The sequence below is a fragment of the Podarcis bocagei genome (assembly GCF_964188305.1).
Source record: "Podarcis bocagei genome assembly, chromosome: 16".
Lineage (NCBI taxonomy): Eukaryota > Metazoa > Chordata > Lepidosauria > Squamata > Lacertidae > Podarcis > Podarcis bocagei.
In genome coordinates this window covers 24682668-24706842 of record NC_138142.1, presented here as the reverse complement: position 1 = coordinate 24706842, position 24175 = coordinate 24682668, and the positions used below count along the sequence as shown (strand labels likewise).

The window sequence follows — 24175 nt, the reverse complement described above, 5'->3', positions numbered from 1 at the left end:
GGAGAATCAGTAGCAGGGGCAAGGGAGCAGCCATCCAGGACATGTAGGAGTTTGGATTTGATATCCCGCTTTATCACTACCTGAAGGAGTCTCAAAGCGGCTAACAGTCTCCTTTCCCTTCCTTCCCCACAACAAACACTCTGTGAGCTGAGTGGGGCTGAGAGACTCCAGAGAAGTGTGACTGGCCCAAGGTCACCCAGCAGCTGCATGTGGAGGAGCGGGGAAGCGAACCTGGTTCACCAGATTACGAGTCTACTGCTCTTAACCACTACACCACACTGGCTCTCATGTAGTTTTAGGGCTCTGTCTTCATTCTCTGGGCTGCTGCTTCTTGTTCCCCCAGGAACATGGGTGGTTGTTTGCCCTAGGAGTGGAAGCAGGAAGCACGCAGCACACCCTGATGGAGCCCCAATGCTATAATATGCCCGAGACCAGGGGAAGGAGATGTAATTGACCCATAGGGACAGGGAGGCAAAGACCAGGCAAATGGCTGCATTGCAACTGGAGGCAACAAAGGGAAGACCAGGGTTCAAATCCCCACTCGGCCATGGGTGATCTTGGGCCACTCACAGCCTCTTAACCTACCTCACAGAGCTGTTGTAGGGATTAACAGAGGGCGGCAGTGGCAGCAGCAAACCATGGACTCCTTGGAGGAAAATGTGGAATATAAACACAATGCATAAGCTCATCTGCTTACCTGCTTTAGAAAGCTAGAGGTGCCAGTCAGATGGAGATGTCAGTCGCCAGCCTGGCATCCAGAGATCTCCATATGGCTGCAACTGGACCCAAAACACACCTGGGGGATTTCTAATACTGGCTGTCTGGCCGTTGCCAGGGACACTGTGTGCACTACGTCACCCATTGGCATTCTGGGCCTGGTGACTGCAAGGTCCATGTGGCATCGCGGTTTGTACACATCCGACCAGTTGGCTCAGGAACGCTCCCCTGCATGTCCACAGGTGGCCCCGGTCCCCATGGGGACACCAGCCAAGGCGGCTCTGTGTTTTGGTGGGATGTCTCCCCATTCAGCTGGGCAGCCAGCATTTCCCTCCCCCCTCGGCCTCCTGGGCAGCTTCTCCATGTGCCATATATATGCCAGCTTGATTTATGCCGGCATAACTTGCACCAGGTACCTGTGCTCAGGATTGTTCCCTCAAGTGCTGGTGGCATCCTATGGGAAACGGGGGCTCTGCTAAGGCCATGCCAGCAGGCCTCAGGCAATCCAACTCGGTGGGACAGCGGCTACAATTGGCTCAGGTCCCCATCCCTCCCTGACACTTTCTGGACGGCTCTGAACAAACTATCATATCTTACCCCAATCAATTTCCAGCCTAAACTTAAGCACCAAAATCCCACTAAGGGGGACATTTAAGCAGAGGCGAGGGAACATGTACACAACAATCCTAATTGTGTTCCAAATAAAATGTTATTTACTAGCAATTTACAGTACTTTTCCGTGTATAAGACTGTATTATTTTATTGAAAAATTATGCGAAAAAATTGGGTCGTCTTATACATGGGTAGGGACGTGGGTGGCGCTGTGGGTTAAACCACAGAGCCTAGGACTTGCCGATCAGAAGGTCGGCGGTTCGAATCCCTGTGACGGGGTGAGCTCCCATTGCTCAGTCCCTGCTCCTGCCAACCTAGCAGTTTGAAAGCACGTCAAAGTGCAAGTAGATAAATAGGTACCGCTCCGGCGAGAAGGTAAACGGCATTTCCGTGCGCTGCTCTGATTCACCAGAAGCGGCTTAGTCATGCTGGCCACATGACCCGGAGGCTGTACACCGGCTCCCTTGGCCAATAAAGCGAGATGAGCGCCGCAACCCCAGAGTTGGCCACGACTGGACCTAATGGTCAGGGGTCCCTTTACCTTTACACATGGGTAGTGAATAGGCTGGACATTTGATTGGTTGCTGCTGCGGCTGTTTGCAGCTATTGTGTGTGTTATTGGTTGCTGCGTCAATGGCTGGTGTTGATTGGCTGACGCTGCGGCAATTGGGTGGGCGATCGGCAGCAATTGCAATTTTTGGCAATCCCCCCTAAAAAAAGCTCAGCAACCCTGGGTAACCCCTCCATAAAAGCTCAACAACTCTGTGCCATCTCCCCCCATTTTCTGAAATTTGAGTCCCCCGAAATAGGGGATGTCTTATCTGTGGGGGCATCTTATAGACAGAAAAGTGTGTTTAGCAAGGCAGCGCTGGATTCCAGTGAATACGCTATGAAAGTAAGGTCCAATGCAGCAGCTAAGCAGGTGGCAATCTAATCACCCCCTTCAAAGAGTGAAAGCATAGTTGCTCCCCATTTCTGACGTTTAGAAGCAAACATTGCTGCTTACGCAACCAACAGCAATATTCACACACAAGAGGGGAATATGAAGAGGCCAAAGGAGGGGACTCCAAGGTTTGCATTAAGTACCAAAAGAAATCATTACAGTATACTGTAGACACAGAATATTGATAGTTTTCAAAGAGGAATGGAATACCCTGGAAAGGAGCATGGGTGACTGGCATAGACCACTCAACACTGCAATGTTTCGTTGCAGCCTGCATGCTAATAGCTTTTTAAAGGATTCCAGCCCGATCCTATTTAAGTTGACTAAAAGTAAGCCACGTGGTTCAATGGGATTTACTCTTAAGCACATATGCATAGGCATGCAAGCACCCTTTAAAATCTTTAACATTAGGGCCGGATCGTGCCCTAAATAAAAATTCTAAAGGGCTCAGTACCGAAAGGTTATATAGAGAATATGATTATTAATAGAAGATTCATGGAAGGAACTAATTATACGTTCATTCCCTCTAAGAGCAAAATCAAGTGGTAGAGGACCTCAGTATGGAAGTGAAATGGGACCACTCAAAAACAGGGCAGTGGTTTCTGCATACTTGGGGGGCCTTCCTAGTATTTCAAACTATTTACTGTACTGGCCTGAATATAAGCCGCACCCACAAATAAGCCACACCTTTAAAATTGATGGGGGGGGAAGAGTAAAGAAAAACAATACCCTGGCTGCTTCCAGGGTGGGGGGGAGCCACATTGCTTTGCCGGTGGCGTAAGGTCACAAGTATAAGCCGCACTTTAACTTTTCAAGGTCGCAATTTGGGGGGAAAGTATGGTTTATACTCAAAAGTGCAAAAATTGCAAGAATGTTTTAAAAAACTTCCAAATACCAGCCTGACAAGGAACATCCAGGCCAAAAAAGAAAGAACTAGTAGAAAGTGCCCGATGCTGCTTGGGAAATGAAAAAAATGCTGATATTTATATTTATAGATAATAATGTAATGTGTTAGTTTCTAGGGCTGTGCACTGCCACCTTGACCTGCCCCAGCGGACACCCAACCGGAATCCTGCCCCGAATCAATCTGGGAACAAGGCTCATGTTTACTTAAAGAGTTTTTAAAACCCTGTGTGGTCAGAAGGGGAAAGATGCTGCTGTTTCTTCCTACCATCGCCTTGATGATGTTGCTGAGAGAGGGACAGTTGTTCAATCCTGCTGGGAGCATGCAGGGGACCAGCAGGTCCGCATCCTTGCTGGGTACATGCTGCAGCTCTGTGCCACTCATGCCCCAGCAGTCATTGCTGGCGCTGCCACCACCTCCCAGCTCATGGCTGCCACTTACAGAGCTGCCACAGCATTATAGGAAGTACCCACCTGTGCCAGACCCACCTCACTCATCATCGCCCCCCACAAAAAATCATATTCTGCTCCAGCCATCACCACGGGGGCTATAACCAACAGACCCCAGGCACTGAGCCAACACAGGGGTGGTAGACGGTTCTCCTCTTCCCCCAGCCCCTGGTCCTGGGGTTAGGTCTCCTCCTCCCGCTGTTTGACCTCTGTGGTCTCAACCATCCTTTTTTTCAGTTCCGATGCAATCTGCTTCGCCAGCACATTCCCTGAGGCTAACTAGCAAAGCTTAACCCTGCAACCAGCAGGATTGCACCAGTGGCTGAGCAAAGAGCTCGGCCCTGCTCAGTTTGACAGCACGTGTGTGTTCCCCTGCTGGGGACAAGTATTTCCCATCCTGCTCTTTGCAGAAACTGTCTCCCCTTCTTCCCACCCAGTTCCCCACCTGCTGAGAGCCCTAGACTGCTCCCAACCTAGATCTGCTCAAATTGGCCTGATCTGGTTCAACTTTGCCACATACTAGCTTCCTGCCAAATTTGGTTAAAATCAGCTTAGAATGGTTCAGTACTTCATCTTGATTCAAAATGGCATCCAACAGTATCCAAACATAGAGATTATGCATCCTTAATCTCAGAAACCATCACACCAAATTTGGTGATACCTTCCTAGGTGTCCAAAGCAGTGCAGTTTGGATCAGTTTAGTTGGCCTTCTGAGTTTAGTTGGCCTTCCTGTGTGAGTGTCTGGAGGCGGTTGGAGGATGGATGGCGGCAAACAGATTGAGATTGAATCCTGACAAGACAGAAGTACTGTTTCTGGGGGACAGGAGGCGGGCAGGTGTGGGGGATTCCCTGGTCCTGAATGGGGTAACCGTGCCCCTGAAGGACCAGGTGCGCAGCCTGGGAGTCATTTTGGACTCACAGCTGTCCATGGAGGCACAGGTTAAATCCGTGTCCAGGGCAGCTGTGTACCAGCTCCATCTGGTACGTAGGCTGAGACCCTATCTGCCCGCTGACTGCCTCGCCAGAGTGGTGCATGCTCTGGCTATCTCCCGCTTGGACTACTGCAATGCGCTCTACGTGGGGCTACCTTTGAAGGTGACCCGGAAACTACAACTAATCCAGAATGCGGCAGCCAGACTGGTGACTGGGAACGGCCGCCGAGACCATATAACACCGGTCTTGAAAGACCTACATTGGCTCCCAGTACGTTTCCGAGCACAATTCAAAGTGTTGGTGCTGACCTTTAAAGCCCTAAACGGCCTCGGTCCAGTATACCTGAAGGAGCGTCTCCACCTCCATCGTTCTACCCGGACACTGAGGTCCAGCACCGAGGGCCTTCTGGCGGTTCCCTCACTGCGAGAAGCCAAGTTACAGGGAACCAGGCAGAGGGCCTTCTCGGTAGTGGCGCCCTCCCTGTGGAACGCCCTCCCACCAGATGTCAAAGAGAAGAACAACTACCAGACTTTTAGAAGACATCTGAAGGCATCCCTGTTTAGGGAAGCTTTTAATGTTTAGTAGACTGTTGTATTTTAATAATTTGTTGGAAGCCGCCCAGAGTGGCTGGGGAAACCCAGCCAGATGGGCGGGGTATAAATAATAAATTATTATTATTATTATTATTATTATTATTATTATTATTATTATTATATTCAAAATGGCATCTAACAGTACCCAACTGGATGATGATATCTTCCTAGGTGTCCGAATCAGTGTAGTTTGGAAGGTTCTGGTGTACCATCCTTGATTCAAAAAATGGTGTATGGGGGTTCTAAACATAGGCCAAAGCCTGCTCCTCCATCTCAGGAACCTTCATGTCAACAGGGAGAAGGATGTATTCAGAGGTTTCCAAATTGGCACAGTTTGGAACATTTCAATTCAAAATGGCGTCCCATGGTATCCAAACATAAGACCAAAAAATGGCTGCTCCACCTCAGGAAACATCATGCCAAGTTTGGCAACAATATCCCAAGAGGCATCCAAATGAATAGAGAGCAGGCAGACAGGCAATTCAAAATGTATTTCAAAATATATAGTAGTAGAAGATGCTGAGATAGCACTTAAGGGAGGCAGGGAATAATCACCACCACTGACTGGCCTGCAAGGCCAGAAAAGGCCTACAAGGCTCATGTTTCTGGCTGGTTGAAGCTCTCAACATGAACAATATTCTTAGGGACTGTTAAATTTTGCTCAAAGTCCCACTTGTTATCTAATAGTGCTAAATAAACAGCTGATTCTTTTTTATATGCAACAACATAGTCCAAAATCCTCATCCTTTTTTTTTTTTTTTAAAACAAGCCAAGAAGGACTATGAAAGATTGCCATGAAGGGATAAACACAAAAGCCCCAGGTTTAAAATTCTGATTCAGGTATATTAAGCCCCCCAACACATATTTGGCATTCTCCCATCTCTCAATGAATTTTCACTGATTTTTCCATGTTTCCGGGTGTAATCCTAAACATATTTACCAAGACATAAACCTCAATGAACACAATTAGCTTTACTTCCAAGTAAACATACATAAAGATTGGTTTTCTAAGAAGCAATAGAAAGGGTTTGGGGGGGGGGGTAGAAGGGGAAATTACATAAATTGCAGCATCAAATTTTGAATAGTGATTGCATTTTAAGTTATATCACCCAAAAGCTGACTTCTTGTTATTGCTGGCATCAGTCTGTCTGGTACTAGGGCAAAACCCACCCTCCCTTCCAATAATGTTTTTATTTTTTGCAGTGGCATGAATTTATCCTTCCAAAGAATGTAAGGCATCTTGGGGGAGGGGGTGGAACTTCAAAGAGAAGGAAATAAGCCTTACAGTAAGAACACTGTTGATATCATTGCAGTGTAGCCTTCTTATGAGTTGGGGCTAGCTCAGATCACCTTAAGCAACAAATCTGGGGTACCAGCAAATGGCATCATAACGGGAAGGCAGCAAACCTGAACCATGGCAAGGGTGGTGGAGATAATTTGGATTTTCTGCCTCAGGCACCAAACCCAAATTCTGTATTTCCACAGCCTCTCCCTATTGTAACTGACAGAACAATTGCCTCCGTTCTAAAACAAACACCTACCTGGCCTCTAAGGTCAAAGCTTTGCCTTATATCTAACCCCACAATAATCCCCTGCCCACGTGGCCCTGGGGTGGGGTGAGGGAAAGAGGTTTTTTTAAACACCTTTGTAGGCCAAAGTGGCTTCTTCTCTTTGATCCTCCTGAAAACGCAGCAGCAGCCCCACCGCGTTGTGAAGAGGGCATTTCTTGGCAAAACAAAAACCAACACATTACTACATACGGGGAACACACAGGTAGGCTCAGGAATCAGCCCAGAGGTTGGAATCGAGAAATAGCAGGAACAGGGCCGAGCATAAGGATGAAGAGATCCCCCGCAACTCCTGCCAATGGGAGCAAGGGAGCCACTAAGCGGTTGCCCACCGAGCCTCGACGTCAGCCAGGCCTCCGCGCCCTCCATACACACACAAAACCACTCTTTCGAACGCCATGCCTTGGGGTGGTTTAATCTGCCACGCGATAGAAGCAGCTAGTTCTCTGAGCAAGTGCAGAGTGCCCCCACCACTGACTTTCAACTGCAGCGCATTAGGTGGTGCGGTTATATGCCAGGGATGGGAGGCTTCCAGCAGCAGAAGCCTCCATGCCAGGGAGATCCCTTTTTTCGTTTGAAACGGCGAATCAGAGCCCAGGATCTGCTCCATGCTGCTGCGGGGCGCGGGAGAGACCACGCTACGAGAGGAGCGGTCTCGCTGCCGCCCGCTTCCCTTTCTCTGTCTAAAACAAGGGCCATCTGGCCAGGCGAGCGGGGGATGGGGCTGAGCCAGGCTGGCTGTCCGTCCGTCCTGGAGCGCGCACGCCCTCCGCCCCAGGGCTTGGACGGCGGCGCCCGCACGCTGCGCTCCCTCCAGCATCGCCTTCCCTCCCCGGGCTCAGCGGCTCCAAAGCGGCCGCCGGCCTCGCCACAGGTCTCCGAGGAGAGCGGCCGCGCGCCCCGGGCGGGCCTTGGGCTCTCCAAGCGCGGCGCTTCTCGCCAGCCAGGTGCCGCACTGGAGAGCTGCGCCCCCGGATCGCGCCTCCTTTGCCGCCAGGGCCCCGCTTGGTTGCCCGGCAGGATCCCACTTGCCCTCGATGCGGAGACAATAAACAGCCCCTCCTCCTCCTCCTCGCGATCGCGGCTCACCGACCTCCTCCACCTCCTCCGGCAGGCGCCCGGCGTCTCCGTCGGCTCAAGGCGCGCCCGGTGCGCGCATCGCCGTCTCCCGTCCGCTTCTCCAGCGTCAGCATCACAGGTGGCGCCGGGGCGAACCCAGGCGGGCGAGCAGTGGGCAGCCTCTTCCTCCTCGCCGCCACCGCCGCCTCCACCCGTCGATGGAGGAGCAGCAGCAGCACCAGCGGCCCCGGCTGCGGAATCGGCTGCCCAGCCCCGGCTTGGCTTGCCGAAAAGCCCCCGCCTTCAGCCCCGATGCTGGATCAGTCATTGGGCGCCTTCCCCGCCATTCACGCGCAGCCGCTGGGGGAGCCCGATGCGCACGAGGTCCCTGCTGTCGGGGGTGGGTGGTGAGGAAGGGGACGCGACGCTTCCAGGGAGCGGGGCCGGCTCTGAGCTCAGCCAGGGAAGGGGTGGGTCTTGTCCCAAAGGAAGACGCATTTTCCTTGTCGGGGGCAGTCCTGAAGTCGCGCAAGACCGACCAGGGCCTTCTCAAGGCGCGCGCTTTGCGCCTAACTGTGAGGGTCGTCGGATGAAGATGTGAAAGATTCTGCGCATGTGACATCGGAGATGCTAAAGTATGGTCAAAAGAGAGGTCTCCCCACCCCCTCTTGGATAGGGGGCTGCAATGCGAATTCTGCTTTGCTTCCAGTGTTGGAGGCAGGAATGCTTCATAGATTCATAGAACTGTAGAGTTGGAAGGGACCCCAAGGTTCATCTAGTCCAACCCCCTGCAAGGCAGGAATCTCAGCTAAAGCATCCATGACAGGTGGTCATCCAGCCTCTGCTTAAAAACCTCCAAGGAGAGTCCACCACCTTCTGCTAGAGACTGTTCCACTGTCAAACAGCTCTTACTGTAAGAGAGTTCTTCTTGAGGTTTAGTTGGAATGTCCAACTAAACCTCCAGAACAGGAGAAAGCAGCCCCTGAGATACTTCAAGATGGCGATCATATCTCCTCTCACTCTCTTTTCCAGGCTAAACATACCCACTTCCTTCAACTGTTCCTCATAAGGCTTGGCTTCTGAAGACTGATTGCTGGAAATCACATTCCTATTTATAGGACAACATCTGGAATGCAGCAGGTTCCCCATCCCTGCTGTGGAGCCACTGCCAATCACCCCCAGAGTAGCCAATACTGAGCTAGGTTTGCTAGTGACCTGCCTCTATAAGACATTGGCAGTGGTGGACCTTGCAGTCTGATATTTCAGCAGTGCCCTGTGCGGCACTAAATTTTGCCCCCCCCCCCGTGCCTCTTGTGCTATATTCCACAAAATAGTTGCAGCGTCTATGGTGGCTCCCAAGGTTCTGCACCCAGTGCGATCAAACCAGTCTTGTTCCCCTAAATCCGCTTCTGACACTGACCAGCTTTTTATGCTCTTATGAAGGGAAACCAAAGTGGATTAAGACCCAAAGGAAGTGGTCTTTCTATTTCAGCCTCTAACTGTTCTGCAGAACATGTGACTCTTGTTTCTGCAAACATGTCAGACATTTAAAGCATGTAGCTTCCCCACCCCCCAAATAATCATGGGAATTGTAGTTTACCCCAGGGCTACAATTCCCATACCCTGTACAGACTACACTTCCCAGGATTCTTGGGGGGGAGTCATGTGCTTTAAATGGATCGTATGTACACAGCCACAAGTGCACATTTATGTTCTCAATGCTTATAAGTTAAATATTGATCATGCAACCCACCACCTCTCTTTGCCTGTACCCCACAACATCCAAAGTGCCAGGGCAACATCCTGTCTTTGCTCTAGATAGCTGGCTCCACATCAAACCACATTAGATATGCTGACCCTACATCAAACCATGATGGATGTGGAAGTATGGAAGGTTTTACTTCCTCACCAGCAGCAAACAAAATCTTTTAAAAGGTGGCACTTTTCATATTGTAAAAACTCAGGGCACATCCACACTTCCATTTGCCCTGCCACTTTGCCTGTGAAAACCTGCAGTTTAGTGCTGAATAAGAACAAACAGCAACTGGGTTTTCCGTGAATTGATGTTTGTGCCGATTTAGCACTAAAGAGCAGTTTTTCCAAGGGAAAGCAGTGGAGCAAAAGCAAAACCACTTGGACTTGTCTAGACATGGGACAAGTGGAAGTGTTGACAAGCTTTCCGTGTAATTCCCTGGAATAAATAGAAAGGCAGCAGTTTACAGAAAGCAACACATAACGGATCTTTGGAACTTCTGTCCAGTGATGCTGAGAAGGCAGGTAGCAGAAACTACAAAGAATTAAAGTGGAATTTACGTTTATGTACATTTCAGTCATCCTCTGCTGCCAGAATGCTCTCCACTGCTTCAAATGTGATAAAATCCACAGACGCTTCCACTATTATAAATGGTTCTTAAGGTGTTGCAGGACTCTGTTGGTTTTGGCTTTAAACTTTCTCTTCTCCATCTGCAACATTCACACTTGGGGCAAAAGGAGGAGAAACGCACAAGCCTGCTTTTTAGTGTGAGGTGTGAAAAAACTGTCTGTGCTGAATTGATGGATGAGTACTAGCCACAATAGTGCAATATCCATGTTCCTAGACACAGGATTACTGATTTCTAGACACTGGGGACTAACAGCAAGGGATGCCTATTGCCTTAAGTTGGTGTCTTGTTAATGAGCATCCCTGGAGCTAGCTGCTCGGGAAGACAAGATGCTGAGCCGGGTGGGGGGTGGGGCTGACCCATTCATTTTACCCAGTGGGAGAGGATTAAACTTCCTTTCTTGGTTTTGTTTGGAATCTATCTTTCAAGGTTTCATGATATGTTAAGCTTCTATCTTAACATGTTACTTTAAATGCATGTCTTAATCCCATGCTAGTTGATGTTACCCATCCATACTGGGACGAGTTTAACCCTCCCTCCCCTTTAAAGCTTCAGAAAGGGACTAGATTATCAGTTTTTGTCCCTTTCCTATACTGTATTGCAATTTTGTACCACGTCTTTGTTTTATTTATGGCTGGGCAAATTTACTACTTAAAAAAGCCAAAAGCAAACCCTAATAAAATGAAGTGCTCAAACTGTATACAAAATCAGGCTTTCCCCCCATTCTATAACTATCTATAGAAGCAATTGCAGCAAAAATCTGATGAAGACGTATTTCAACATAAACAATCCTATAGAGCAAGTAAGGTCCTACTCCCCATTGGACATCTTTGCTAGGCTGTCACCCTGTGATGAAAGTGTGGATCTTTAATGAAACATGTTATGCCAATTAAAAACCCTCCATGCCCATATATGTAATTGAGAGTTAATTCAAAAGCATCAACCTCTACCTGCTCAACTAGCCTAAGCAAGCACAGCCCATGTCAAGAGATTCCAAAGAATGTTTGGCATTCATTTTACCTTTACCGCCTTGGCAACTTCCTAAGCAGCAAGTTTAATATACTCAATTTGTTATTTCAGGCTTAATGAAGAAAGACCCTAAAAGCACAAGACTTTAAAAAGAGAGCATCTGCAATCATTGCGGCAGAAATTGTCCTGCTGTTGCAGGGAGTTCATACATAACTTCTGTGATGGGTGTGCCCATTTTGAAAATCTTCATAATGATATCTATGGCTAGTATAAGAGAAAACAGAATATAAGCAGCTGTCAAGAATGGGAAACAGTTTGCTAGTTGGGCTTTTCTGTTACTACATCCACTTGCTGTGGGCAGAATTTCTTGCCCTAGGCTCATCACCAGGGACAGCCCACCAAGAAGACAAAGTGAGGCAATCACCGCAAGCAGCAGGATTCACGGGCAGCAGATCCCGATGTAGATCTTTATTGTTCCCTTGTTCCTTCTTCCCAGCAGGGAGGGGCACCATTTGGTGGCATGCTTGGGCCACCACTGCTCACCACCATCACTTACCAGTTGGCACAGGTGCACTGCGGCATTTTGATATTTCTTTCCTTTTCACATTGTAGTGAATAGTTTTAAGTTCTCCATAATTCAAAAGCACCAGCAATCCAGTAGTTGCAGAAAACTATGCACAATTACCAAAGTACAGTGGTGCCCCGCAAGACGAATGCCTCGCAAGACGGAAAATCCGCTAGACGAAAGGGTTTTCCATTTTTGAGCTGCTTCGCAAGACGATGTTCCCTATGGGCTTGCTTTGCAAGACGAAAACGTCTTGCGAGTGTTCCGGTTTTCCCCCGCTTCCCCCCCTTTTTCTAAGCCGCTAATAGCCTTTTCGCCGCTAATCCGCTAAGCCTTTAATAGCCACTAAACCGCTAATAGCCGCTAAACCGCTAATAGCGCTAATCCGCTAAGCCGCTAATGGGGTTGCTTTGCAAGACGAAAAAAACGCTAGACGAAGAGACTCGCGGAATGGATTAATTTCGTCTTGCGAGGCACCACTGTATGTTTTACTGGCGCAAACAGGGATACGCAAAGACGCTTGTGTCCTAGCATACAGATATTCCAAGGAAGAACCTCTTTTATATCACAGAGGCGTGGATAGGATTATCAGAATGGGGATAACTCTTTCACAAAAGCATGCAGGTTCTGCATTTTAGTTGCAGCACAGAAGAAAGGGGAAAGTAAATTACTTATTCAGAAAAATATATAACACAGCTGAGCCTTAATGTGTCAAAAAGTAGGCCACACCTTGACGGGGGAAGGCCTGCATGTTGCCAACACTAGACCATTGCATTCCCCTAGTCACCTTCTGCCTAACTCCATCTTCAGGTCTTTCAAAAGGATTTTCCAGAAACATAAATTGTCTTCCTTATCCAAGAATGTCCTGCACACACCTGACCTTACCCAACTCCCAAAAAGAAGAGGCCATTCGTTTTCTTTCTTAAGATAATATTTAATGAGCCAATATTCTTCTGAGTGGGGCACTGGTGTGAAGGGGAGAGCAGCCTGGCTCTAGTGAGCAAGTGTGTAACTGAGGAGCTACCTGTTATTCAAAAGCCTTTTATCCTGATGGTTGTCCAAAAGAGGGTTCGAAGACCAGCCAATAGTGCTCGTGAACACATTGTGAAAGTAACATTGTGGAAGGCCTCCTGGAGAGACAGATGTAGGCAAGGCCCCTCCAATTGATTTTTCTCTTTTCTGCCTCTGCCACCTTCACAAGTGATGGAAAGCAACAAAAAGAGCTTACAACCTCTTTATAGACACCAGTGGGCAACTGGTACTTTTCAGATAACTAGCAGCTGGAAGGATCCAAAAGGGTACTTGAAGTGCCATGGGCCTAGAACACAGTCAAATTTGGTCATCAGCAGCACAGCCTGTCCCAGAAAGGGAGAGGGGTGCTTCCTTCTGAGCGGAGTATCCCTCCTTGTTCTTGGAGGTGGACATCCCATCCTGACCAGCCAGCAGGCTCTAGTATTTGGTGGTGAAGGACTGGAACTCAAGGGTGCTGATCTCCCTCTCATTGGAGAACACAGCCTGGTCAATACGAGACATGGGACTTCCTACGCTGCGTAGCCAGTTCTTCCTACGGAGGAAAGGAACACAAGTTAGCAACCCACCCATGCTACCCTCCTCTCTCTTTTAGTCCCACCTGTGCTCTCTGCATGGTCATAAAAGGAACATGGCTATTGACGGAACCAAAGGGTAATCAAATCTAGTGTACACACACACACACACACACACACACACAGTCTCTCTTTCTCTCGCTCTCTCTTTGCTAGAAAGAATGGGACTTTCCCATAGGCATTTGGTTGACTGCTATGAGAACTGAAGGCCTTTGGTTTGATCCTGCAGGACTTTACTTATGTTCTTGCATTAGGTACACTAAATAAAGATTCAGACAGAGAAAATGGCTCCAGCTGACACAAGAAACTAAGCCATGCCAGGGCAGATGAGGGGTAGATTCATGACATAGTGACTAGCCAATCTGGGCAAAATAAATTCATTTCCTGCTCCAATTTTAGGGCTCAATCAGGCTCATATGCTGAACAGTTAGAGCAGGGACTTTTTGACAGTTGCCCCCAAACAGTGGAATCCTTTCCTCCTTGAGATTAGGCTAGTATGTTATCTCTCTTTCCAAGGGGAATAAAGACCTTTCTGCTTTGCTGTGCCTTTCTAGTTTGGAGCATATTCCATAACTGTTTTCCTCTTCTGTTTGTTCTTTTGCTTCCTTTAGCTGGTGATAGTTCTAAATTACTTTAATTAGTATTTTACATTATTTTTATTACTGCTGCATTGTTAATTTGAAATACTTCAAAAACCATTATGGTCGAAAAGCATAATGTATACCAATGTCGTAGATGAATAATGATATGCTGGACAATGTCTATGAGGTATGTGGTGCTTTGCTGATTAAACTAAAAAGATAGGCCCCTGATCCAGTGAGCATTCAGTTTAAAGTAACTGCTTCCAGAGAGGTAGCTGCCTTAGTCTGTTGCAGTATGAAGAACACACAAATGCTTGCAGACTGAGGACTAATTCAGACTATTATTGCAACTAGGTTGTTTGGATATCACAAACAGGTGACTGGTAACAGCTTTTTTTTTTTTTTAAGTATCAGGTTTTTCCAGGAAAGGGTAAATCCAGATTAATGGGGGTGGGGGCATTTTCATGCCAACAACATCATGTGGACTCTACAAACAAACAAACAAACATACAAACAAACAAACAAACAAAAAACACCCCACCATTGCATGCCTTTAAATATCTATTCCACAATAAACACCTTTCTAGAAACACTCAAAAAATCTGCTGGGAATTTTAACAGTTTTATTATGGGATAAGCTTTCCAGGCCTATGGTCATCTGACAAAGCAGACTCTAATCCACGAAGGTTAATGCCAAAATAAAACTGCTAGTTTTTAAGGCGCAACAAGAATCTATTTGTTTCGGTTTAAAATGTAAGCTGCCAATTGCCAATTTACCCAGCCTCTAATGGGAAATAGTTGCCCACATTTAGCAAAATAAATAAATAAACATGTTTGTTTGTTTGTTTAGTCAGGAAGGAAGCATCTGAGGAACCTGGAGGAAAGCTTTTTCATCTTCAAAAGGTCCAAAGAACCCATGAATGAAGCTCTCCAGTTAACGGAAAAAGAAAGCTGTTCAAACACTGCCCACGCATGATAAACTTACTCAGCTGTTCTTCCATTTCAAAAACTGAAGTGAGTGCATATGGGGGGGTACACGTGTGGGCGCTACAGATTCCCACCTGAACCCTAATTGAAAAGGGGTGGGGGCTCAATAGATGGCTGTACACTTTTGCTTTGTTATTCCCTGCCAGGATCTGAAAAAGAGAGAGCAGGAGGAGGAGAGAGTAAATGCGGGGTGGGGTGGGGTGGTGGAATACATGTTGCTATGGATTATCTCACTCCTGCTTATCTCCTGCAAGGGATGGAGTAGTATGGTTGCTATGGAAGCGGCCCCAATTTCCCCCTCCCCCCTCAAAGACATGAAGGTGGAAGAAATGGAGAAGCTGGTTGCTATGGAAACTGTCCCAGTTTCCTTGCATGTTCCCTCTCTCTATGTAACTTCAAGGTGATGGGGGGAAGACTTGTCGCTATAGAAACTGCCTCTGGTTGTCATCTCTCTGAAGGTGACAGAGCCCGTTGTTAGAGAAGCTGTCTCACCATCACCACAAACCCCCAGGGTCGCCCTGGGAGCGCACCATCCCTCTCCGCACCCCCTTCTCCACTCCCTTGCTCCACCTCCACCCGCTGCTGCTGCTCACAAATTCATAAAGCAATTTTCTCCATCTCCTCCTGGACCAACTTCCTAATTGCAAGCTGACCCAAGTCCCAAATTTACAGGGTGTCAATTCACTGTTGAGGGAGAGTCTGGGGAGGTGCCCTATTTAGACACTTCAGATGGAGAGGGGAGGGAGGGGTGGAGTGGGATTGAAGGCTGTACAGATTGCCAATGCCAGGCTCTCTTCAGATAAGGATAATGGAAACCATTATTACAGGCCATTTATCCCTCTTCATCCCACCAGTTTTCCTCCAGATAAGAACCAGGGGTGCCATTTTGGAAGGCCAAGGGGGCAGTCACCCCCCCTCCCATGTTTCAGATCACAGCAGCACCAACATCTCTGGATATTAGAAAGAATATACAAGTAACCATGACAATCACTTTTAAGATGAAATGCTCCCCCATTTCTTCCTTTGCAATTTAATTTTGAACATAACAAAGACCAGACTTTTGAACTTTGCTATAAATCTTGCCCTGTCTCTTTCAGTGGGGAGGGTTATTCACCTGAAGTGGTACATTAGTTCTGTATTCAGGCAGGGCACTAGATATTTAACAACAACAAAAGAGATGGCTAAGGAGAGACTCTGGTTAAGGGAGGAGTTTGCCTGACATCTATATACTACATGCCCAATGCCTTGTGCCTCACTCTGCTGAGTAACATTAAGTGTCAGTGTTGAAACATAGATGTATGGGGCCAGTTGTGGTGGATTCAGGGTACTGTGTCTATGATCAAGTCCAACAACAGCCATGTTGGACTTCTTGGATATTATGGGGAGCTCGTGTTCCAAGGTTTGTCTCCAATTTCAATCTTGTTAATGCCATGAACAAAGCAGATTCCGCATGATGCATGAAGTTGTGCCCCTCTCCCCCTCTCCTTCACCCTGACCTTTTCTAGTCAGTTAAGCAAATTAAGTGGTTCCCCTTTAACCCTTTATACTGTGCTTAGCTGGCACCACCCCTCACTCAATCCCCAAAATACAGGCCCTGAAGCTGCAAGTCAAAGTGCATAGTATCCAAGGCTGGCCAAGTTATTTTAGCACCCAATACAGAAAATCCCACAGGCACCTCTCCCAGGCAGTAAAAAAATATATAGCAACAATATATTAAATAACTAATAATTTGCAGCCCTTTCATAACAAACCGAATTAGCTGCCTAATTGTAAGGTCAGCCCTTCCCTCAGCCACTGCTGAAGGAACCCAGTTCACATACTTACATGATCTCCACTTTCTCCTTGGGCCCTTGCACTTGTCCGGTCACTGTCCCCTGGGCAGTGTTCTTCACCCAGCCAACCACTCCCAACTTCCTCCCCTGCTCTTCTGTGTACTGGTGAAAAAAGCCAGAAAAATAGTGGTCAGGGAAGCTTGCAAGGCTGATTCTCAATGGCACATACATTGCTCAGTCTCTTCATTTGATGACTGGTGGCTGAATGAGTGAGCAGCCTTCATTGAGTTTTGTGATTATGCCAGGTGACATGGAAGCTCAGTCAGTGGTATATGCTCTGTGAGGTCTCTTTTCAGATGGACAAATGTTTTCATTCCTGGAAATGTTGATAGCGCAAAGTGAACAAAGAAGTATAATTAGGGTTCTGCTTCATTTCCCCATAGCATATGTGCATAGTAGCTGTGGAATCATTATTGTTCTTTTATGCACTGTGACTTGCCGTTGTTTTATTGATTATAGTTTAGAAATTAATTATAATTGTTAAGAGTGGATTTCTGTTTACCGTAATTTTTATATGTTGATAGTTAATATTATTCTATACTATTCCAATGGATTGTTGAATATTACTTTATTTGATATAAGTTGCTTATTTTAAAGTTATGTTTTATTATCACATTTTCGTATTGGATTAGATTGTTATAAGGTGTACATTCTTTGTTTCTTCAGCTTGTAAACCACCTTGGGTATTGTAAAATAGACGGTATACAAATTAAAAGTGAAATAAAAAAAATGAAAAGAAATAATATCTCTGCCTGTTTGTACCCTGGTGGGAACAAAACCAACAGTACTACTATGGCAAAACCAAGCAGCCCGCAACATCAACAGCAATGAAATATTTCTCTTTTCCTACAGAGATTTCTAAGGCCCTAATTGCCTCCCAGTCTTGACATCTCATTGGCTGGAAGAGGTATATAAACCTCCTAGGTTCACACTGACATGGATGCTTGCTACTAGCAAGTCAGGAGTCAGACTGCTTTGTTCTTTACTGTTTAGTTTGCTTGAGTTTGCTTCCAAATGCCATACTCTCCTCTCTGCTCCTATGGGCAGCTTCTCTGGGTATCCATTACCCTACACTAGACTTGGACCTGTATAAGGAGGAGTACAAGCTTGGGAAGCTGGCTTGAGAAGTGCTCTCTCCAGTTATTCCAGTAAAGTACCGTCCAAGTAGAAACATCAGCCTTTGCAGTCTTAGTTTGCTAAGTGCTACAATTTGGCTATGTGCTGTAGAATGCCTCACCACATCTCACATGCAGATATATCCTACCTTTCTAAAGAAGACACCTAGAAGATGAAAGAAAGAAAAGTCAGTCAGCGATCACATTCATAACAAGTATCAACAATCAAAGTCCTATAGCTACATATTTAGTGTTTCTTTAGTCCAGTCTTCTGTTCCCTCCAGTAGTGATTGTGTCCCATCTAGTCCAGCATCCTGTTCTCACAGTGGGCAGCCAGATATCTAGCAGGACAGCAGCACTCCTCATGGCACACCTCCTTAATGAACAGGCTGTGTTACATTGTCTCTCTCTTCCCAATCAAGCCATGTGGCTTCAACTACCAACAATGTGTTGAAATTTTAGGGGTTTTGGAAAGGGAACTCCTAGGACACAGACAAGTATTTATCACACCTGCAAGTATACAATTGCTAACTGGCCTATGCTTCCATATGATCTAGTGACACACCTGTGAGGGACTGGTCCCTCACTCTGAAGGAAAGCAGATTTTGTAATTAGCATAATCTTAATATATATTGCCTTAATATAGATTTTGGAATTCTTCTCTTCTTCTTTAACCCTCCCATTCTAATAAATTGGTGTTTGTTTTTTAAAATGCTTGATTATTTGATAACATTTGAATGGTCGGTTGCCCACAATTTTTTTGACCGGTCAAATACTGACTTTCATTCTGGACTTAATACTTTCTCATTAGTGGTGATTATGCTTTTGCCTTCAGCAAGCTGTGTTCCAATCTTTATGCCTGATTTCCCCAGCTTTCCTCCTGATATTTATGTATTAGTTTATTCCCTATTACACTTCTATCCCACTTTTCTTCCAGGATACTCAAGGCAGCACACGTCCTTCGCCACCTATTTGCCCTCACAGCCCTCGAAAGGTCAAGAGAGTGCCTAGCCCAAGGTCATTCAATGAGCTTCATGACTGAGTAGGGTTTGAACATGGGCCTCCCTGATTCTTCCCCAACATGCTAACTCTAGCTCTCAAAACGTATATGTTTTATTTGTTTTAGTGGTAAGTTGTCATTTTTTATTACTGAAAGGGATATCGTGTTGTGTCAATCCCGCACATCCTAATCTGCACCTTCTTGTTCCTAACTGTTGTACCGGCCACCTGAATCTCCCTGTCCTATCATTTACCCATGAAATCATGACCCACTTGGCAGTTAATGGAGTGCCTTCAATCTGAAACTTTGCTCATATCACCTCTGTAGCCTTAGTTCCCCCTTAGTTCCCTGACCCACCCCCCAGCACCTTTGTTTGCCTATGTCCTTTCTCTCAACAGCACACATCTCTTTTTGGTGTGTCCCATGTGAAGTTAATTCCATTCAAAATCATCTTCCCTTATTGAAGCTGCATTCTTTTTTAGCATACTGTACATGTTCAATTTGAGCAGTCAGATCCTGCAAGGATATTGTTGAACATTCCATTAAATCACAGTAACTCAGCTAATAGCTAGGGCCTAGAGGTAACATGATTTTTTTGCCCATTGTATGACCAATAATGTGAAAGTAGCTCTAGCCTGCACTTCAAAGGGCTGACAGTTTAAAAGGCAAACCTACCACATCCTGTCACTAATACCTAAGTGACAAAGGATGCAGCACAAGAACACAAATTTATTCCTTTTTGCCACAGAAACAGCTCTTTTGAGTTCTCATTTCTGTACTATGGTGGCTTAGGCTATGCTGCATCCTGAATGTTACAGATCACGTTACAAAATTGCTATTTTTTAAATAGAGTGGGGTGTGGATTAAATCAAGTAAATGAGGTTGAATCAAGGATGCTCAGCCTCCCTCCCTGTAATGGCCCAGATCTCCACACCGCAAAGATACAGCACCTTCCTACTGTGCTCTAGGATATGCAGATCCAACACCCAATTGCATTAATGTTCCCAATTAGTCTCCTCCATATACACCCCGTGTGTATTAGCTTCAATTAAGTTCCTCTGGAGTCCTTGCGGACTGTCATTCTAGCTGCACAGCAGCTCCAGCCAACCTAGCTGCAGTTAGAGCCGAATAAAGATTCTGCAGTTGGAGGAGAGGGCTCTGCTGCTAGCATCTTATTTCAAGGGCTATACTATTTGCAGCATGAGCCGCAGGGGAACTGAGCAACCATCTCCATAGCCCATGCACAAAAATCCCACCCAGAGCAGCACAATAGCAGTACAAGGGGTGGGGGAAACTAAACGGACTCACCCTGGACTTCCCCATAAACCTCATAGTCGATTGCCCAGAGAACAGAAGCAGCCATGGTTCAGTGCAGGCCACGGGCAGTTGTTAGGAGCTTCCACAGAGACGAAGAGGGGTGTGCTATTCGATCTGCTTCACACTGCAGTCAGTTTGGCCAGCCTGTGTTACTAAATTCAGCCGCAGAGAACCAGGGGATGTGGCCTACCTGGAAAAAAGAAACAGGAAGAGAGTCTCTCTCATCTTTCAGCCAGACAGGTACATAGAATCCTCAAGCCCATAGCAAAAGGGTTGTGGGGGGGAGAGAGAGGGTTAAAAGCTGAAGCATAAATCAGATCCTCAACTCTCCTCTCCTAGGTGTGATCTAATGTGAAGGAACCTGATCTCGTGTTACAATTGGATGCTGTACCTACAGGTGACATTTACTGTGCAAGCAGAGTTAGGAATACCTCCGGTGCCTAACATTTTATTCAAACACCTAGGATTTTGACATTTTTTCAACCCTGACTGCAAGGTTGCCTTGCTCCAGTGCATACCGGTAATCCATAGGACAAAAATAACAACATTAGGGAGGCAGAAGGACAAAAATCTAGCCTGCTTCCGACTAGTATTGTAGTATTCTGCAGTAGATGCATTTTTTAAAAATGCTAATGAAAATTCATAAGCAAATTTCTCCTTACATATTTTTATATGAGATTTTGTCTGATTTACACATTTTTCATGAATTTTTCCCTAACACAATGCATTTTATATACTATTTTCACTACTATATAAATTTTTGTACACATTTCTCCCTGAAGTATGCATTTGACATGTATTATTTTATTGTAGAACTGCATCACAAGATTTGGATTTTGAAGGATAGCTGTGTTTTGGTTTGCATATTGTTTTGGAAAGTGCAAATTAGGTAAGGTGAAGGTAAAGGGACCCCTGACCATTAGGTCCAGTCGTGACCGACTCTGGGGTTGCGGTGCACATCTGGCTTTATTGGCCGAGGGAGCCAGCATACAGCTTCCAGGTCATGTGGCCAGCACGGAAACGCCGTTTACCTTCCCACCAGAGCTGTACCTATTTATCTACTTGCACTTTGACGTGCTTTCGAACTGCTAAGGAGCTGGGACCGAGCAACGGGCGCTCACCCCGTTGCAGGGATTCGAACCGCTGACCTTCTGATCAGCAAGTCCTAGGCTCTGTGGTTTAACCCACAGTGCCACCCGCATCCCACACAAATTAGGTAGGTTTGCAATAATATAAAACTGAACCAGATTAGTACCCATCCATAACTGTAGCCCATGGTACATTAACAAAAAAACAGAACACACAGAAAAACAGAACATGCCATGCCAAACTGAACCCCCATGGAAATGTTTGGCTGTTTCACAAAGGGTTGCCACATCCAAATGCAAAATAGAAGTGAGACTCAGGATCTATTTCTATGCATTATGAAAGAAGAAAAGGGGGGAAAATGCCAGGCTTCTTTAGGCCACACTTGCACCGTCTTCTTTTCCTGCTGCTTTGACATAGCAGGAAGGGTAAATAACCAATTTGAGGTGCTTTATAGTTTACTGTATACCATAAGATGTAATGATGAGACACAGCAAAACCCCAGGGGGCAACACTGCTTCTGAAACTCAGAGACCTTGGAGGGCTGCTGTCAAAGTAAACATTACTGCTCTCAACAGACAATTAACCTGACCTGGTATAAGGCATTTTATTATATTCCTATTTAGGATTCACATAGCACATATTATGTGTTCAGGGCTTATTTTCTGTAATGTTTTGGCATTATGTATGATCCAGCCCATTGTTTATTCCTTTTTATTCCTGTTTCTAGCCCTCTGGAAGAATGCTGCAATTAACAGGGTCAACCCAATACATTTTAATCGTCTATCTCAGGCACCTGCACCTGCACAATCCAAACGCCTTCTTCCCAGATTCCTTGCATTGTTACAGGGAACAATGGATGCAGCACCTGGTTGGTATGTGTGATCATGTGGTACAGATGACACTAACACCTTCACAGGTGATTTGTGTGCTCGTGTCAGACTTGGAAGTCAGATATTATCCTTTTTTCTTGTTCTTTTTAAAATTAGGAATCCCAAATGCCATAGTTACAGACAGAAGCCATCTGCCTGCCCTAAACTAATGCATTTGAGATTCCCTCTCCGTGATGCAGTGGTTAATCTTGAAGTGTAGGAGCTCATCATGACAGCCCCCATAACCAAACCTCCAAGGAGTGCTCCAAAATGCAGACAGCTGTGTTGATCCCAAATGCATGCATACACAGACATCAAGGAGCAGAAGTACACGCTCAATGAATATCTAATGCATGAAGATCAGCATGACTGCAACCCTATCCATAGTTTATTGGAAGTAAATATCACTGACCTCAGTGGTGCTTGCTTCAGACTGCATAGGCTCAGCTTGTAAAGCACACAGAGATCTTCAGCCAGCTGAATTGCAGCCTTTAGCTTTTACTTAGGAATGCAAACAACCTTGCAAAGAATTGCTGCCATTTAAACTACGGTACTAGTATGAATTAGGAACCCCATATAAGAAAAGGAGAGATGTATCCAACCTCTGCTTGATCATTTCCCTCATTCTCTGACTTCCTTAGTTTCAAACAAACTTGAAAGATGCATTCACTTTCCAGGTGCTTCAGCATACAACTCCATTACTTCTGACCTGGAAAAAAAAAAAAGTCCTGGAGTTCTGCCACCCTTCCTTCCAGCACACCACTATCAATGACCCTCACTGCCCCATTTTGTTTCCTCCACAAGGTTTGGGAAAAAATACCCACTTTTCCCCTTCAATGCCAGGAACCCTATGTTTCAACCCACACAAGTTTGACCTCAAACTCCTTACCTTGCCATTTTAAGGGGCGTGAGTGGGCACCATAATGTGCTAGCTTTAGGGGTGGGGAAAAAGGAGATCAAAGAAGGTTGGCAAGGAAACCAATGTCTGTACACCCAGTAATTTGAATAATGGGAATGTGGTAGGAGTGGGTAGGTGTGTTTAGCTGGGGTGCCCAAACTTTTTTCAAAGAGGGCCAGATTTGATGAAGTGAACATGCGTGAGGGCCGACCAAAGTTGTTGAGCTTTTTTTTACGATTTTACCCCAAATTAGGCCCCCAAAACGGACTTTGGGGGAAACTGAAATGTGAGTTTGGAGATGAGGTTAAAAGTGGCTGTGTAGTAAGAGAGACAGAGGACTGCTTCGATGAGCACAGACCCAGCAATCTGGAAATTGTATATAGGAAGACAGCCTGCTGGTGCAGAGGTTAAAATGTTGGGCTAGGTTAGAATGCTGGACTTGGACCCAAGAAAGACTGCAGTTCAAATCCCCACTTGGCCATGAAGCTCACAGGGTGACCTTGGGCCAGTTGCTCGGTCTCAGCCTAACCTACCTCAAAGGGCTGTTGTGGGGATTAATTGAGGGGAACCAGGTAGGATGCCTCAAGCTCCTTGGAGAGAAAGGTGGGATATAAATGCAATCAAACAATCAATCAATCTGGAGTGGGTGTTACTGAGATTGCTGGATCTGATGAGCTCCTGGGTGGGGGTGACAGTCAATTCTTTTGAGGACAAAGCGTCTTTAAAGATATGGGGGGGGGATATCTGTTGAAGTCCCTTTTAACCAGGGTTTTGATTGATTGGATTGACATCCTACGTCCTTTTAAAATGTGGTGTGTTTTTTTGGTGGTGGTGGTGTGTTATTGGGTTGTTGTTTTTATTTTTATTATATATTTTATGGTTTTTACCAACATGAGTTTGACCAAACTGCGGGAGGCAGTGGAAGACAGAAGTGCCTAGCATGCTCTGGTCCATGGGGTCATGAAGAGTCAGACACGAGTAAATGACTAAACAACAACAACATTTTGATTTTGTTCTGTGAACTGCCCTGAGACCTCTGGGTATAGGGCAGTATATAAATTCAATAAATAATAATACAAGGCTAGAGGTGGAATTAAAAGTGTGTTGCTGGAGTGGTGGGCGGGGTGAAATGTTCCTGAGAGAGACATAAAATGAAGATACTGTAATTATAAGCGGGGGGGGGCGTCACC

At 46.1% G+C, this 24175-nt stretch overlaps 2 protein-coding genes across 8 annotated transcripts in view; both read right to left on the bottom strand.

Annotated features, from left to right (window-relative positions):
* The window catches only part of SPTBN2 (spectrin beta, non-erythrocytic 2), a 94276-nt gene extending 86191 nt beyond the window's left edge, over positions 1 to 8085 (bottom strand). The window contains exon 1 of the mRNA XM_081174376.1: positions 7813 to 8085. The gene's annotated coding sequence lies outside the window, so the exon portion shown is untranslated. The remainder of the gene's footprint in view (positions 1 to 7812) is intronic.
* A 4521-nt stretch (positions 8086 to 12606) lies between these two features.
* Positions 12607 to 24175, bottom strand: part of LOC308575633 (acylphosphatase-2-like) — a 40380-nt gene continuing 28811 nt past the window's right edge. For 3 of the 7 annotated variants that reach the window (XM_081174390.1, XM_081174392.1, XM_081174394.1), the window contains 4 exons: positions 20121 to 20319; positions 17962 to 17978; positions 16690 to 16799; positions 12607 to 13257 (listed from right to left, as the gene is read on the bottom strand). In XM_081174390.1, the coding sequence (XP_081030516.1) occupies positions 13143 to 13257; positions 16690 to 16799; positions 17962 to 17978; positions 20121 to 20175 (297 nt within the window). In that variant the 5' untranslated portion in view covers positions 20176 to 20319 and the 3' untranslated portion in view covers positions 12607 to 13142. Of the gene's footprint in view, positions 13258 to 16689; positions 16800 to 17961; positions 17979 to 20120; positions 20320 to 22689; positions 22797 to 22976; positions 23234 to 24175 lie in introns of those variants that run through there. The other 4 variants (XM_081174391.1, XM_081174389.1, XM_081174393.1 and 1 more) reach the window with 4 other exon arrangements.